Here is a 15,373-nt window from a genome sequence, read left to right on the forward strand (position 1 = left end):
TGTAGTCACGTCTTCCCCAGAGAGAGAGAGAGAGTCACTGTAACCTTGGCAGTCTTGGAAACGGAGAAGCCCGACCAACGCATGACAATGAAATCACTGTTAATTGGATTGTGCTGGGACAAACACAGCAAAGCAGGGAAGTGAGGAGGTAGAGGGTTACAAGAGGCGTTGAAAGACCCTGGTGAATCTAACAATCAGTACGTTAACATGCACATAATATTCCGGGTATTGCCCTTATTCCGAAAAAGACGATATTCTGACTAAGCTGTTTACGTGGCTATTGAAAGTGAATATTCCACTTATATTCTCGTTTACATGTAGCCGTGCAAAATAGGAATTTTTTCAAAGTATTCCACCAGTGGCGGACTTGGTCGACCGTGCGAACACAGCGTTGCTCTTTCAGTCCTTCAACCATCGTCTTGAAAAGGTCACTGTTGCGATGTTTGGGAATATCCAAAAACCTGTTGATATCCAAGTCTTTCATAATGTTTAAAAGTATAGCTGTGTTTCTCCTTACTTTCTTTTGGGCATGCATCTCTAACGCAGCCCTGCAAACTGTTGGCTGGTTAGTTTGTGTACCAGAATCATAGCAACGGACAGAGCTAACCCTAAGCCGTAAACAGGCAAGAGGCCGTAAACTGGGGTTAAAACCCCTGATTGAGACGCATATTCTGAATGCCCCTGAATGTCCAAAAAATGCCTCTAAAACCTGAATAATACCGGCATATCCCACATATCCTAACCGGAAAACGCTATATTCGGGTAAAGGCCTTATTCGGAGTATCCAAACGGAATATTATTCGAAATATTGTCATATTCAGAATAATAGTGGAATATTAGTGTGCATGTAAACGTATGTACTGTGCCCTCCAACTTTCTCTTCCCTTTCTCATTCCACCTTTCCAGCCTAATGTGTGTTACTCTGCAGTCCAGTCCAGTAGAGTAGTGCGCCTCCTCACCTGCCAGTTTGCAGTTTTCTCTCCTCTGTCTCTGACTTCTTTTTCTTTTTCTCCTCTGTCTCTCTCTCTCTCTATAACCATCTTTTCCTTCCTTCTTCCTTTCCTTAGTTGTCTGTCTTATTCCTATGTGCTTTACATGTACTGTATGGGCCTTTCCTATAAGACCTCCTCCGTGTTTTGTACTTGTCTCATGTACCCTGGGCTTGTAGTAGTTTTCAGTCCTTGTTGTAGTTTGCTACCTGGGTGTAAAGTGCGCTGGAACTCCAGTAGCTCTGTGATGAATGTGAACTGGTTCTGTAATGGATCAGGCTGCAGGACACTGCCCCAGCTGACACACAATCACAGAGCAGGCATACGTAAAGTGACTTGACTGCTGGGGTTAATGCAGACACAGGGTGTCTTACAGTGAAAACACACCGGACGCGGAAGCGCCGCAAAGCTAGATTCATTCCCGATCGGGCTCCTGGTTGTTCATAACAGACGCACAATTCTCTCTAGTGTCACAAAGCCATGCTGTGTGTGTTGTGTGTGTGTGTGTGTGACTCTCTCTGTATGTCTGTCTGTCCGTCTCTCTTTCCGTGTGCCTGATCGCCTGTCTCGCTCTAGACACAGCTGAGAAGTGAAGACGGCCAAAATCACCATAAACCTGAGTGTTTTATTTTTAAATTTGTTTTATTTTGTTAAGTGTACGGTTGCCCTGTGGTCTTCCAGTATATGATTACCTACCTGGTTTGGCACATTCGCTAGCCGTTCGCAGAAGTAATAGAGGAGATGCCGAAGCTCGTGTGGCCGGACAGATAACAGGGGCGGCAAAATGAAAATAGCTCCGCCTCATGGCGCTTAGCACCGCTTCCGTGTCCAGTGTGTTTTTGCTGTAACAATTTCAAAAAATAAAATAACATAAAAGGTCTTGGGAATTTCAACCTAGCATGGTCTTGTTTCTGTGATCTGTGGCAGCTCTGTGCCAGTCGACTCCAACATGCAAAGATCCCGTCTGCTTTCTGTGTATGCTGATGACCTCTGCCTCTTTGCCCACGTGGCGTCTTAGAAAGATATCAACTGTGAATGTGTTAGAGTGTGAAAGTGGGTGAGTGTAAGAGTAGCCCCGATCCTTGTAGCTCCAGAGGGACCCTGACTCTCTCTTCTCTTTCCCCAGCCGGAGCAGCTGGATCCTGGGGAGCCACTGGAGGACAACCTGCTGAGCGTCAGGAAGCCTGCGGTGGGACGCACACACTCCCTGCCCAACGACAGCTACATGTTCGCCCCCCTGCAGCCCTCTGGCAACACGGACCCAGCTCCAGCACACCTTTTAGCACAGACACAGGGACCGCAGCACATACTGGGCACCCACAGAGCGCAATCAGGTAATTTATGATGCAGTATTGAGAAAATTTTGCAGACACCACATTTGCAGCCTTGTAGCTTATTTTATTAGTTTGGATCTGGAATTTGTGACACCTCATTAGGATAGGACTAGTCGGGATCAATGCAAGTACATTTCCAGGATATTTTCCTGACATCCTGCGAGTCCCTTCACCTTCCACTCTCCCTGTGTCGCCGTTTTCAAAATCCCTTCGCTTCGGGAAACAACAACAAACTTCGAGCTAGCAAGCTACACGCGGAAAATGGCACATTTTAAAAAAAAATGTGGATCGTACAACAAGGCAGGCCTGCTTGGTTCTTTCAGGGAACGACTGTAAAGATTTACAAAGAATATGTTTGACATTTACTCACTAACTGGGGCGTTTTGGGACCGATTGGCAGGATTGCTATGAAATGCACACAGCAATACACTGGTAAGAGTAAATAACGTTTAACCATGTATCCAGCTAATTTATATAGCTCATGTTATTGTATTGTGTGAACAGTTAACTTCATTTCATATTTTTTTATCTGGCGTTTTCTATTGCGTGGGCAAATGTTCCATCAAAACAAGTTCCTTCCCGAGACCATTTTGCAGAGCCGCCATCGCCGCGTCCGGAGCTTAGCGCCGCCCAAGACGATTGTGATTGGTTTAAAGAAATACAAACAACCCAGAGTGTTTTTTTTCTCCTATCCCAGAATGTATCTGTGGTGTTGCCAGACCTAACGGCACAGCGCTGTGGAGATAGGTCTGGCAATGCGAGACTAGGATAGGACACACAATTGAAAGCTTTGATTTGTAACATAATGCAAGTTGACACCGAACCTCTGAGAATCAACACACCTGCTGTACCTGTTGTTGTTTCATATTCAGTGCTGTGCTTGTTTTGCGTGCAGGCTCCAGTAGCTCAGTGCGTTCACAACCAGAGGAGGGTTCCCAGCGGCTGACCGTTCCGGCAGACTGCTTCAGACCCATTAGCCCCCACAGCCACTCCGACTCAGAGAGTATACCACGACTACCACCTCCCAGAAGCGCACACACACTCAGCCGCACGCTCCACAGACAGGTGACTAAATCACACAGTGTCACATTTTCACTCTTATAGTCTTGTCCTGTCTGTGTCTGTGCTGTATGTGAAGAAAGCTCAGTGGTTGGCAACCATGTGCCATTTTGGCCCATTGATGTGGAAGTTTGTATACAAGTACCAGTCCAGGGTTCAACAAAGAGGTTTGCCCAATGGCCAGGGGCAAGTAAAACACCATGTTGGGCAAGTAAATATAACGAGTGGGTAGGGCTGGGTACCAAATTCAATATTTTTTAGGCACTGACCGAATTGCCTCTAAAGTATTGAGTGTTGAAAAATGCCTTGTCATTCAATACCCAATTTTAATACCTAGGGAGTAAATCTCATCAGCGTCAGTGAGCCAACAAGCATGCAACATGCTTCTACCAAGATCTAATAATTGTTTGTGAAAAAAAAAAAAAGATTTGTGCAATGTGAAATGTTGCACAAATGGTATTGAAAAAGTATAGTTTTGGAACCGGTATCGAAGTCACGGTATAGGTAATTTTTTTAACGATACCCAGCCCAATGAGTGGTCAAGTGGGTTGTCATTTTTCTGAACATTGTCGTATCATAAATGACATTATGGTTCTCTCACCCCCCCCCTCCCCCTCCCCTTACCCACTTGGAGAAAGCTTGTTGAATGATTTGATTTGAAAGTGCCGTTGGCCAATAAAGAATTGAGTTGGCGCTAGTGACGCTTGACTGGCGGCTGTCTTCTTCATAGAAGAACAAGATGACGGCTGCGTACGAGCTAAAGCGAAAGAGAGTGCTTCAAGTCCTCTCGGGTGGCAGTAGAGGATGTCGATGACTAACAAGTAAATATAACAATTGACTTGAGACTTTGACATTTTTTGATAACCACTAATAAAAAAAATACATATAAGAGCCAGTAAAAATTGACTTCGGGCAAGTGGGGAAAACAAACGTAACGTTGAACCCTGCAGTCAAAGGTTTGGACACACCTTCTCATCCTATGGTTTTTGTACTGTACTGAACTGTAATAAACGTATTCTGGCCTTCCTATCCTGACTGACTTCTTGCCAAAATAAATAGAAAAGGCTATTTACTGTACACCAACACTACCCACCTAACACAACTGATGGTCTCAAATGCATTAAGAAGGCAAGACATTTTACAAATTACCTTTTGACAAGGCTGTTAACCCTCCTGTTGTCCTCGGGTCAAATTTGACCCATTTTACAAAGTTTTTATATCAGAAATTTGGGTTTCTTTGAAACAAATTGTCGAAGGAAAAACAAAGTGGATGGTTCTTCTTCACAAGTTAAAGAAATGATCAGTTCACTACTTTAACTAAATGTGGGTGTTTAATTCAATTGCATAGCATTTAAGAAACAAAGAATGTTGAAAAAATTGACAGAAAAGCTTAAAAAATTGCAAATAAACGACAAAAACGTCGGAAAGAATAAAGGCAACGAAAAACCTCATAAAAGGTGACAAAAACGTTGGGAAAAGTGTTGAAAAAGACAACCAAAACGTTGAAGAAAAAGTTTAAAATTTTGACCCAGAAAAACAAAAAGTTGCATAGTCGACGGGAAGACAACGCAAGTTTTAGTTCAAGAGCTGGTTGCGAGAATGCCAAGAGTGTGCAAAGCTGTCATTAAGGCAGACCATGGCTACTTTGAATAATCTCAAATCTTAAACATATTTTGGTTTGTTTAAACACTTTTTCGGATACTACATAAGTTATTTTATAGTTTTAATGTATTCTGTATTGATCTACTGTACAGTAGCCTATAGAAAAAAATAAAGAAAAAGCATTGAATGAGAAGGTGTGTCCAAACTTTTGACTGGTACTGTATATATATATATATATATATATTATAATCTTGGAAGGTTTTTCTCCCAATTGTGGCCCTGTTGAAAAGAATGGATTTAGAGCTTTCCTAAATCTCTTTCCTTGTTGCATGTTCTAAACAGTTTCACTTTTCTTCCTTTTCTTCCTTCTCCCCTTCTTCCTGGTATTCCTTTCTGGTATTAACGTATCTGCCGTCTCATTCTTCCATATATCTGTATCTGTTCCTCTCTGATCTCAGCTCAGTTGGGCCCAAAAGCCGCCCGATCCTGAGCTACTGCTCAAACACAGATACTCCTGTTTCTGAAACCGCAGCAAACGGCAGACTTTAGCTGCCATTGGGGCCTTTTCAGAAACACTGGACTCCACGTTCATCTTCCAAGAGACAGACAGTTTAAGACACATACACAGGCTTCCTCCCCCCACTTATTTAAATATCTATCTACTGCTAACCATCAGCACCACCATCAACAAAGCATCTAAAACTCTCTTAAGAGCCTGTAGGAAACCTTACTGGGACTTTGAGTTTATTCATCCTTCTGTACACTCTTATACAAGCAGCAGGAGCTAGGTGTAACATTGCATCAGTGGAGTTTTTCGGTAGCTGAGTGATAGAATGTATTCAATTTATGTTATGTTATTTGGCTGAGAAATGTACCCACAATGCAGTGCACTTACTACATTACAAACTATACGACTCAGGGGTTTACTACAGAACAGCGAGTGCTGTCCATATGCATTTGGCCATTTTGTACAAGCAGTACCACAGCGATAGTGTGTGTTTTCTATTGACTAGGTCAGTGCTTCAGATGTACATATAGTTGTTAACCAGAGGACAGTAGCACTTAATCCGATTTTTGCTTCAAAATAAGTGTGACAGGGTGATGTTTTCTTAGTGATGTTCCAGTGATTATGTGTTACTTTGGTGTTGTGTTGCTGTCTGGTGATTGGCCGGGCCTGGTTGTGATATCTTTGGCCACTAGGTGTCTCTGTGGTCCCACCATTCAGGCTCATGCAGGGGGAACCCACGATTCCAAACATCTCTCAAAGTGCTGTGCGCAAAAAAAGAAAAGAAAAGAAAAAAAAACTCATGCATGCCTTGCATCCTCATCTCCACAGATTCAAGACACTTTAATTGACTTAATTCAACGCAAATATTATTTCGTCTCCCCAGTTTGTGGTCTGTGAGGAACAAGTGATGAGGACATTTTTTTGGCTGAGTTTTGGCAACCATTGGTGCTTACTAACCCCTTCCTCTCCTACAGTAGCTGCATATTAAGTTCTACCCTCTGACTGTTGGCCTCACACCCCCGTAGATGACGGCGCCGAAACACTGATGAGAATTTGGTTTACAGGGGGGTTTGTGTGAATGGTCAAAGGTTAGAGGGTCCAGAGGTCTGGCTCAGTGTTCACTGTGTCAGCCAGCGCTCAGCAACCGAGTCCTTCTGTCCGTCCAACTAGTAAAAGCAGCCAACACACAAGTCTATATTTATTTAATTCCAACAAATTTGAGGTCATTTTTGGATCACATTCATAATCCTTTTATATATTTGGTATATGTACAGTATATATACTAAAAACTGTGGGGGGAAATATTCAAAGAGATCTTTAATTGTGATGTTGAAGTCGTTAATTGAACACTCATCATGTCCTTTTAAAGACCCCCTCCAGACATGTTTCAAGACAAATAAATAATACTCCTCTTTGAATAATCATTTGTCTGATATGGGTATAAACCAAACACTTTTTTTACATTTTTTTTTTTCGGTAGTTCAAAATTATTAAAATTGCATCTACTCCTATCCTACTGGTGAATAGGGGAAAATATTTGAACTAAAAGATATCACCATGAAACTTCCCGCAGATGATTACTTACATTAAGACAATGTATAACAAGTTTTCTGAAATGTTATGTTTAAATATGCAAACGAGGCATTATCTAATAATAACTGTTCAGGCGTTCAGGATATTCAGGAGAACCCTACGGACACAAAGACAAACTGTAGTAAAATAAACACCCTAATGTGTATTCAGGATGTATTTTTCCCCCACTAGTCTGAAAGAAGATGTGTTATGGAAGCAAAATAGCCCCGAAAAAAAATAAAAAATATGTTTTTGCCTGTAGTGTCTCCCCTTGAAAAACAAAAAACCCCCAATATAAATAGTTTTCTAATAATTTATTCTGCCGCACACAAGATGTCTCCTACTCCACTGAGGAGTCCATTCTCCCTGTATGTGACCTGGAGGTTTCCAGTTTCCGCATCGACACTTGTGTAAGTCGCACATTAGATCAGGACTGGCTTCCAAACCAGTTGTGATGTCACAAAGTCCTGCACGTGTGAAAGTGAGATTTAAGGTGGAGCACGGAGAAACTTTCCCTCCTTCAGCAGTTGAATGTGAACTGTAACTCCGCACATACATCATTCTGTGCAGAGGCCCTCAAAACATCCCAAATAAAAAAAATAAAAGACCAATAACAATGTTAGAGTGGAGATGGGCTTTAATTTTTCCATCAGATGTAAAAAAAAATGCTGGCTCTGCCTTAACAGCAGCACCACACAGTAAACTAATAAAAGAAACCCAAAGATCACATCCAATAATGTCAAAGGTTGTTTACCCAACTTAATATTGTCAAATCGCAATACGGAATTCTGCCATTGAGTAACCCAGGGTAACCTCTGTGTTACACTCTTTGCTGAATGTGTTGCAATTCAAGCCCACAGCTGCCAACAAAGCGCGGTTCAGAGAGGACTCTGGAGATGCGCTGGCCAGACGGTGAACTTTGACCCAAACTGACTGCTTCTCATCTTCATCACCTCGCACTAACTAGTCTCCACCCCTCTCATCTCCCCCCTGATCCCCCCGCGCCCTTGCTCTGCTCCATCTCCTCCTGCCTTCCTCAACTGCACATTTACCTCCATCTCCTCACCCTTTTCTCCTAAATATTTCATCCCCTCCCCCCTCCCCTCCATGCCCCGTCTTCCAGGTTGCGGTGTCTACTGATTCTCAGGAGGCCCTGTGTTCTGAGGGAGGGGAGAGCGATGAAGGACTTGTGAATGTGGTCTCTCTGGGCCTCCCCCTAGCCCCCTCCGCGTCTCCCTCACCCTGCTCCCATGGTCCTCAGCGGCAGCCTACTCTCTGCCCGCTCCCCTCCCCTAAACCCCTGCGTCCCAGCAGCGTGCACACCCAGCTTCGTGAGCAGCGCTGCCTCGCCTCCTACTCCCCTTCCCCGTCGCCTCCTCCGCTCCCACCGGCCAGGCGGCGCCGGCAGGACGAGGCCTCGGCGGATGAGGAAGTGTCCCTCATTACCCACGCGGGGTTGGCTGTCGTGGCGGACGACAGCGGCGGCGACGGCGGCCACAGCCCGTGTCTGAGGCAGCTGAAGCGGTTCCACAGCGCCGACACGCAGGGCCGCGGCGCCCCCCTGCCCCGCCCCCGCCCTTACTCCTGGCTGGACGACCTGCGGTGTCACTCGGTCGAGGCGTGCTCGTCGGCCGAGTCCAGCCCCCAGCGCAGCACCGCCTCGGCCTCCTCCGGCTTCGTGTCGCGGGCCGACAGCCTGCAGACCCACGGCCAGACGTCCGCCCAGACCTCGCTGCCCTCGCCCCGACGGAAGAAGAAGATGAGCCCGCCGTGCATCTCCGTGGACCCCCCCGACGGACTGGAGCACCAGTCTGGCCTCTACCCGGGCCTCGGGGCCACGGGGCCGGGGGTGTTGGGGATGCCCCCTGCCGTGCCGAGCCGGGACACCTGCCTGAGGAGGAGAGCGCCCTCCAGTGACTCGAAGGACTCCTTTGACCTGGGAGTCGGAGAGGGGGCGGGACAGGACGGAGGCTCGCCAAACGCCAGCAACAACCCCAAGCTACTGACTCTCCCCAGAGAAGACAAACTCTGAGCACTGAACACTGATCCCGTAACACAGACACACACACACACACAGACACACGCACGCACACAGCTGGACAAAACCCTCCACACACACACACACATAAACACACGATGCACACTGTGTATCTGTGATGGTCATAGTTCTAGTAATAATGCTGTAGAGAGTAATAATGGTATAGCTACAACAAACATCCTTGGTTTCATGAGGAGTGCAGTACTGTAGTGGTGTGAGCATCCCTATGTCTTTGTATTGTTACTGCCAAAACAAGCAGAGAAGAAGAAGAGAACACATGAAACGACAACACACAAACATGGCCGTTTTCTCTTCTGCTACGCCTGCATGCCACTGGCTGCAGCTGGATGACCCCCCAACATCTGGAGTGACATCAGGGGGGATCTGGCGCCCTCTGTGGTCACCCGTCTGAACTGCCTGGGGTTACACGGGTGGGCTTCGCCCGGTCAGTGGAGGTACCAAGCAATATGAACGTTTTAGAGACACTATTTTCTTAAATTATTGGGCCATAGTGTTTGTACAGGATGTTTTTTTTTTATTATTATTATTATTATTATTTCATTCGATTGTTATTTCCATGTCTTTTTTTGTGATTTTTATTTAGTTTTTTTTTTGTCAAAATGGTTTGTCTTTGTCTCTCTCGTTTTTTTTTTCACCGTAGGATATTTGTAGCTTTCTCGGTTTACTAAGGAAAGTGAACGTTTTTCAAAGTGCTGAAAACCATGTATTTGTAGGAATAATATATAAATATATATATAAAAAAAAAACAAGTCATTAAACTGAGCTTGGATTTTTAAGCACACACATTTGACCATGGTGGTTTGATTGTTAGAGGGAAAAAAGGAGGTTGCACTTGAATTATTTCCATTGATTTCTTGATTCTCCTGAGTGTCTCAGACAGCCCTCAGCGTCTCGGTGCAGACAGACTAGAACAATTACAGAAAGACAACAACTTAAAATTGGTTCTACAGTTGTTTTCTTTACCTGACTTCTTTGACTTCTTTTGTGCTAATTCAACTTTTCGTGCTCAGGTGCGTGCGTGTGCGTGTACGTGCGTTTGTGTGTGTGTGTGTGTGTGTGTGTGTGTGTGTGTGTGTGTGGGGGGATTCTTAAGGTTGCTCAAACCAACAAGCACAAGCAATCTGACCTCATAAGACAGAGCCAAACTCCCCACGGACATTGGAGACTGTTAGTAGTGAAGCCAACGTTAAAGGTCCCATGGCATGAAAATTTCACTTTATGAGGTTTTTTAACATTAATATGAGTTCCCCCAGCCTGCCTATGGTCCCCCAGTGGCTAGAAATGGCGATAGGTGTAAACCGAGCCCTGGGTATCCTGCTCTGCCTTTGAGAAAATGAAAGCTCAGATGGGCCGATCTGGAATTGCCTCCCCTTTCACTGCTTGCCCGCCCAGAGAATTTGGCCCACCCATGAGAAACAGAGAGACATCATGGCTTTCAAACGAGCAAAGTGGCAGTTGGTCAAGGCCACACCCCCACCCTCCCACCCTCCCCTCAATAGCATTTAAAGCTACAGAAACAGAAATTGCACAGACTAAGGAAAGCTCATTGTGGGACTGGCTCTAGTGGCTGTAATTCTGTACCAAGGCTGAATTTCGGGAAAGAGACTTCAGATACAGTATTAGGGGACCACTAAGGTCTATATAAAAGAGACTTCAGATACAGTATTAGGGGACCACTAAGGTCTATATAAAAGAGACTTCAGGTACAGTATTAGGGGACCACTAAGGTCTGAATAAAAGAGACTTCAGATACAGTATTAGGGGACCACTAAGGTCTATATAAAAGAGACTTCAGATACAGTATTAGGGGACCACTAAGGTCTATATAAAAGAGACTTCAGGTACAGTATTAGGGGACCACTAAGGTCTATATAAAAGAGACTTCAGGTACAGTATTAGGGGACCACTAAGGTCTATATAAAAGACTTCAGATACAGTATTAGGGGACCACTCAGGTCTATATAAAAGAGACTTCAGGTACAGTATTAGGGGACCACTAAGGTCTATATAAAAGAGACTTCAGGTACAGTATTAGGGGACCACTAAGGTCTATATAAAAGCATCCAAAGAGCGCCATGTCATGGGACCTTTAAGGAAGTTGAAGAAAGACTCAATTGTAATGTTAAAACTCACCTACCGCAGCCATCTCTACTACAGACCTTATGCTTCCCATGATCGCTGCTCTCTCTCTGTCACAGTGAGTGAATGAATGAGTGTGAACAGGGTGAATGCACAACAGGAGTCTCCCATTCAACATGAGGCGAGGCAAAATAGAAGTTCCCTGGATGGAACTCCAGTTATAGAAGTGTATTTGTAGCACAGCGTAGCTCTGCATCACAGCATGAAGTGAAACAGTTACTGTGGGGGAAATGTATATTTAAAGGGGAAGTTTGAAGTGTGTGAGTGAAGTCTGATGAAGTGCCTCAAGCGATGTCACAGGAGTCAGCGTCGGTTGAGTCTGAAGACTACAAGTCAGAAAAATAAAATTTCTGCGAGGCAAGGGTTTAGCGTTTCAGCAACAAGGCAATTCAAAGGGCTTTACGTAAAAAAGAGCAATTAAAAACATTCACTAAAGAGAATGTTACAAAAGAGAAAGTTGCAATGCATTTTCCAATGGCCGTGTCTGTGCTGCGTTCCGGCTGCATTCCAGTTTTGTTCCGTCCTCCGCCACGCGCCATACCACACCGGGAGCGTCTCAGAAGTGAAGAGTCTTGCCTGCCCGACTCGCAGATTATATATTGTCTCTACAAGTACTTTACAGAACAATCACATGTTTACTAAGATAGCATCTACCTTCCACTCCAAGCAATTGTAATTCAACCATGCTTTTTCTTTTCTGGCATTGTCCTTATAAAAAGGATCTGTTGTGTCTATCTTCTATCTCTATGTTTTTCCACATCCAAGATTAATCTCTTGTCGTCCATGGTGTTGTAGGAGACATATATACGATAGTTGGGGGTGTTTTGGTAAATTGACTGGATGCTCTCGCTGTTTTTCTTCCTGCCCGGCTGTTCCAACGCCCCGCGGCTCGAGTGAAAATAGACCTGACGCGTATCTTGAGCGAAGCGGAGAGCCGTTTCACGCACGCTTCTGGGACGCCGTGGCAGGGCTGGTGGGTTATGCTGACTCTATACACGCGCCTCCGGAATGCAGCGCAGATGCGCCTGGTGGAAAATAGGGATAGGAAATGAGCAATTACCGGTACATGATTTTATTTAAAAGGCAGCCTCAAAAAGCTAAGTCTTCAGCCTTGATTCAAAAGAACGGAGAGTGTCAGCGAACCTTCAGTTTTCTGGGAGTTTGTTCCAGATATAAAATACATGCAAGTACATAAGGATGTACATTGATTCTTCACGTTTAGTTCTGACTCTGCTGACAGAAAGCAGACCTGTCCAAGATGACCTGACAGTTCTGGAGCGGGGGTGGAATTACACCCAGTAATGCCCTGCAGTACCCTAGAGCTACTAAAACTAACAGCATAATTAAGAGCTTTTGCAATGCAAACCTGAGCCAGTTCTATAAGGGTTGGTCGATGAATCTGACCACTGTGAAGAGAAGCAGAGAACACTACCTTCACTTCCCAAGTAAACGTTGAAGAAAATAATCCCCGTTAGATCAAATCATTATTATTATTAACTCTACATTTCTAGACTTTGTCTACCCAGGGATTTATCTTTCACTTAGTCTGGACAACAGAAGTACATTTACAGGATAAAGACTGACATCCTGCGTGTGTAGCCGTTCTCAAAATCCCTTTGCTACGGGAAACGACAACATTCGAACTAGCAAGCTACACGCAAAAAAATGGCAATTTTAATTGTGCAACAAGGCAGACCTGCTTATTTCTTCCGGGAATGATTGTAAAGATTTACAAAGAATATGTTTACAGCATTTACTATCTAACTGGGACGCTTTGGAGACAGATTGGTGGGGATTACTGTGGACGAAGTACACACCTCAATACACTCGTAAGAGCAAATGACGTTTAACCATGTATTCTGCAAATTTATATAGCTCACGTTACTGTATTGTGTGAACAGCTTACTTAATTTAATTGTGTGAATGCTGATTCAGCAGCATTCACCCTATTGTTATCCAATTCTTCCGATGATTTTCGGTCACCTACTACTGCATACTTTCAGCTACAAAAAACATTCAAATTGTTCAGCTCTTTAAGGACATGTGTGCTTGTATTCAACTTTTCTCCACCATTTATAGATTTTAAAATATTAAGCTTTTTACATTAAAGTCAATGGAGCAATCTTTACATCCTCTTCAGGCTTCTTCCACTTCTAAATGCTACTGCTCCCACATACTTTCACCTACAGACGGCATTCCGACTTTAAACCATTGACAGAACCTTCAGCTCTAAGACAATGATTCAGCTTTTTGATATCTTTTACACCGTTTGTGTTATCAATGATTACATTTCATGCTTCTTTAGGCCTCCTTAAACAACCTCAGCATTTCTGGTCGAAAGCACAGAGTACCAGTTTTTTCAAATCGCTGATATGCCCACATTTTTTTTACTTTATCCACACAAATTATATATCAATGTGTTCGCAAATGCTTTCTGGTGCTCACGGTCATTATATTGATAACACATATTGTTTAGGCTTTTTTCAGGCTTCTTCAATGGGACGTTTACCAGGGCTCTTTCAGTTAATCTCAGATACTATAATATGCCTTTTTGTTATCACTTATTTCAGTTTGATACCCAGTCCAGGCTGGCTTCAACATACCATACTATGATTTGTTTCATCACTTTTTTCGACATACTATACAATGACTTCATCACTTTTTCGACGAACCATACAATTACTTTTTTCAATTTACTATACTATGACTTTTTTGTCACTTTTGTCGACATACTATAATATGACTTTTTCGTCATATATACAGTACATGACAAATGTTTGGACACACCTTTCTCATTCAATGCGTTTTCTTTATTTTCATGACTATATTCTCACTGAAGGCATCAAAACTATGAATGAACACATATGGAATTATGTACCTAACAAAAAAGTGTGAAATAACTGAAAACATGTCTTATATTTTAGATTCCTCAAAGTAGCCACCCTTTGCTTTTTTGATGCGCTGCAAACCCTTGGTGTTCTCTTAATGAGCTTCATGAGGTAGTAACCTGAAATGGTTTTCACTTCACAGGTGTGCCTTGTCAGGGTTAATTAGTGGAAATTCTTTCCATTATTAATGGGGTTGGGACCATCAGTTGTGTTGTGCAGAAGTCAGGTTGATACACAGCCGACAGCCCTATTGGACAACTGTTAGAATTCATATTATGGCAAGAACCAATCAGCTAAGTAAAGAGAAACGAGTGGCCATCATTACTTTAACAAATGAAGGTCAGTCAGTCCGGAAAATTGTGAAAACTTTGAATGTGTCCCCAAGTGCAGTCGCAAAAACCATCACGTGCTACAACGAAACTGGCTCACATGAGGACCGCCCCAGGAAAGGAAGACCAAGAGTCACCTCTGCTGCTGAGGATAAGTTCATCCAAGTCACCAGCCTCAAATCGCAAGTTAACAGCAGCTCAGATTAGAGACCAGATGAATGCCACACAGAGTTCTAGCAGCAGACACACTGCTAGAAACCACTGCTAAAGAGAGGCAACAAGCAGAAGAGATTTGTTTGGGCCAAGAAACACAAGGAATGGACATTAGACCAGTGGAAATCTGTGCTTTGGTCTGATGAGTCCAAATTTGAGATCTTTGGTTCCAACCGCCGTGTCTTTGTGCGACGCATAAAAAGGTGAACAGATGGATTCTACATGCCTGGTTCCCGCTGTGAAGCATGCAGGAGGAGGTGTGATGGTGTGATGATGTGGGGGTGCTTTGCTGGTGACACTGTTGGGGATTTATTCAAAATTGAAGGCATACTGAACCAGCATGACTACCACAGCATCCTGCAGCGACATGCCATCCCATCCGGTTTGCGTTTAGTTGGACCATCATTTATTTTTCAACAGGACAATGACCCCAAACAAACCTCCAGGCTGTGTAAGGGCTATTTGACCAAGAAGGAGAGTTTTCCAACTATTCTCACTACTTCACCTTCTTCTTACGCAATTATGCCAGGAATCTGGTTCAGCCATAGCAATTTAGCTTTTCAGCATTCACAAGCATTTTCTGCAAGAAATGCACTTTCTAGTATTTTATGTGGCTTTTTTTTTTGCGCGGTGCAAATGTTCCACCAAAACAAGTTCCTACCCGAGACTATTTTCCTAAGC

At 43.8% G+C, this 15,373-nt stretch overlaps 1 protein-coding gene across 12 annotated transcripts in view; it reads left to right on the forward strand.

Annotated features, from left to right (window-relative positions):
- cacna1g (calcium channel, voltage-dependent, T type, alpha 1G subunit) overlaps positions 1 to 9,453 on the forward strand; it is a 386,801-nt gene extending 377,348 nt beyond the window's left edge. For 11 of the 12 annotated variants that reach the window (XM_039787908.1, XM_039787916.1, XM_039787917.1 and 8 more), the window contains 3 exons: positions 2,116 to 2,323; positions 3,219 to 3,388; positions 8,188 to 9,453. In XM_039787908.1, the coding sequence (XP_039643842.1) occupies positions 2,116 to 2,323; positions 3,219 to 3,388; positions 8,188 to 9,096 (1,287 nt within the window). In that variant the 3' untranslated portion in view covers positions 9,097 to 9,453. The other variant, XM_039787919.1, reaches the window with a different exon arrangement.
- Positions 9,454 to 15,373: the final 5,920 nt, after the last annotated feature.

The sequence above is a fragment of the Perca fluviatilis genome, chromosome 21 (genome assembly GCF_010015445.1).
Source record: "Perca fluviatilis chromosome 21, GENO_Pfluv_1.0, whole genome shotgun sequence".
Classification (NCBI taxonomy): domain Eukaryota; kingdom Metazoa; phylum Chordata; class Actinopteri; order Perciformes; family Percidae; genus Perca; species Perca fluviatilis.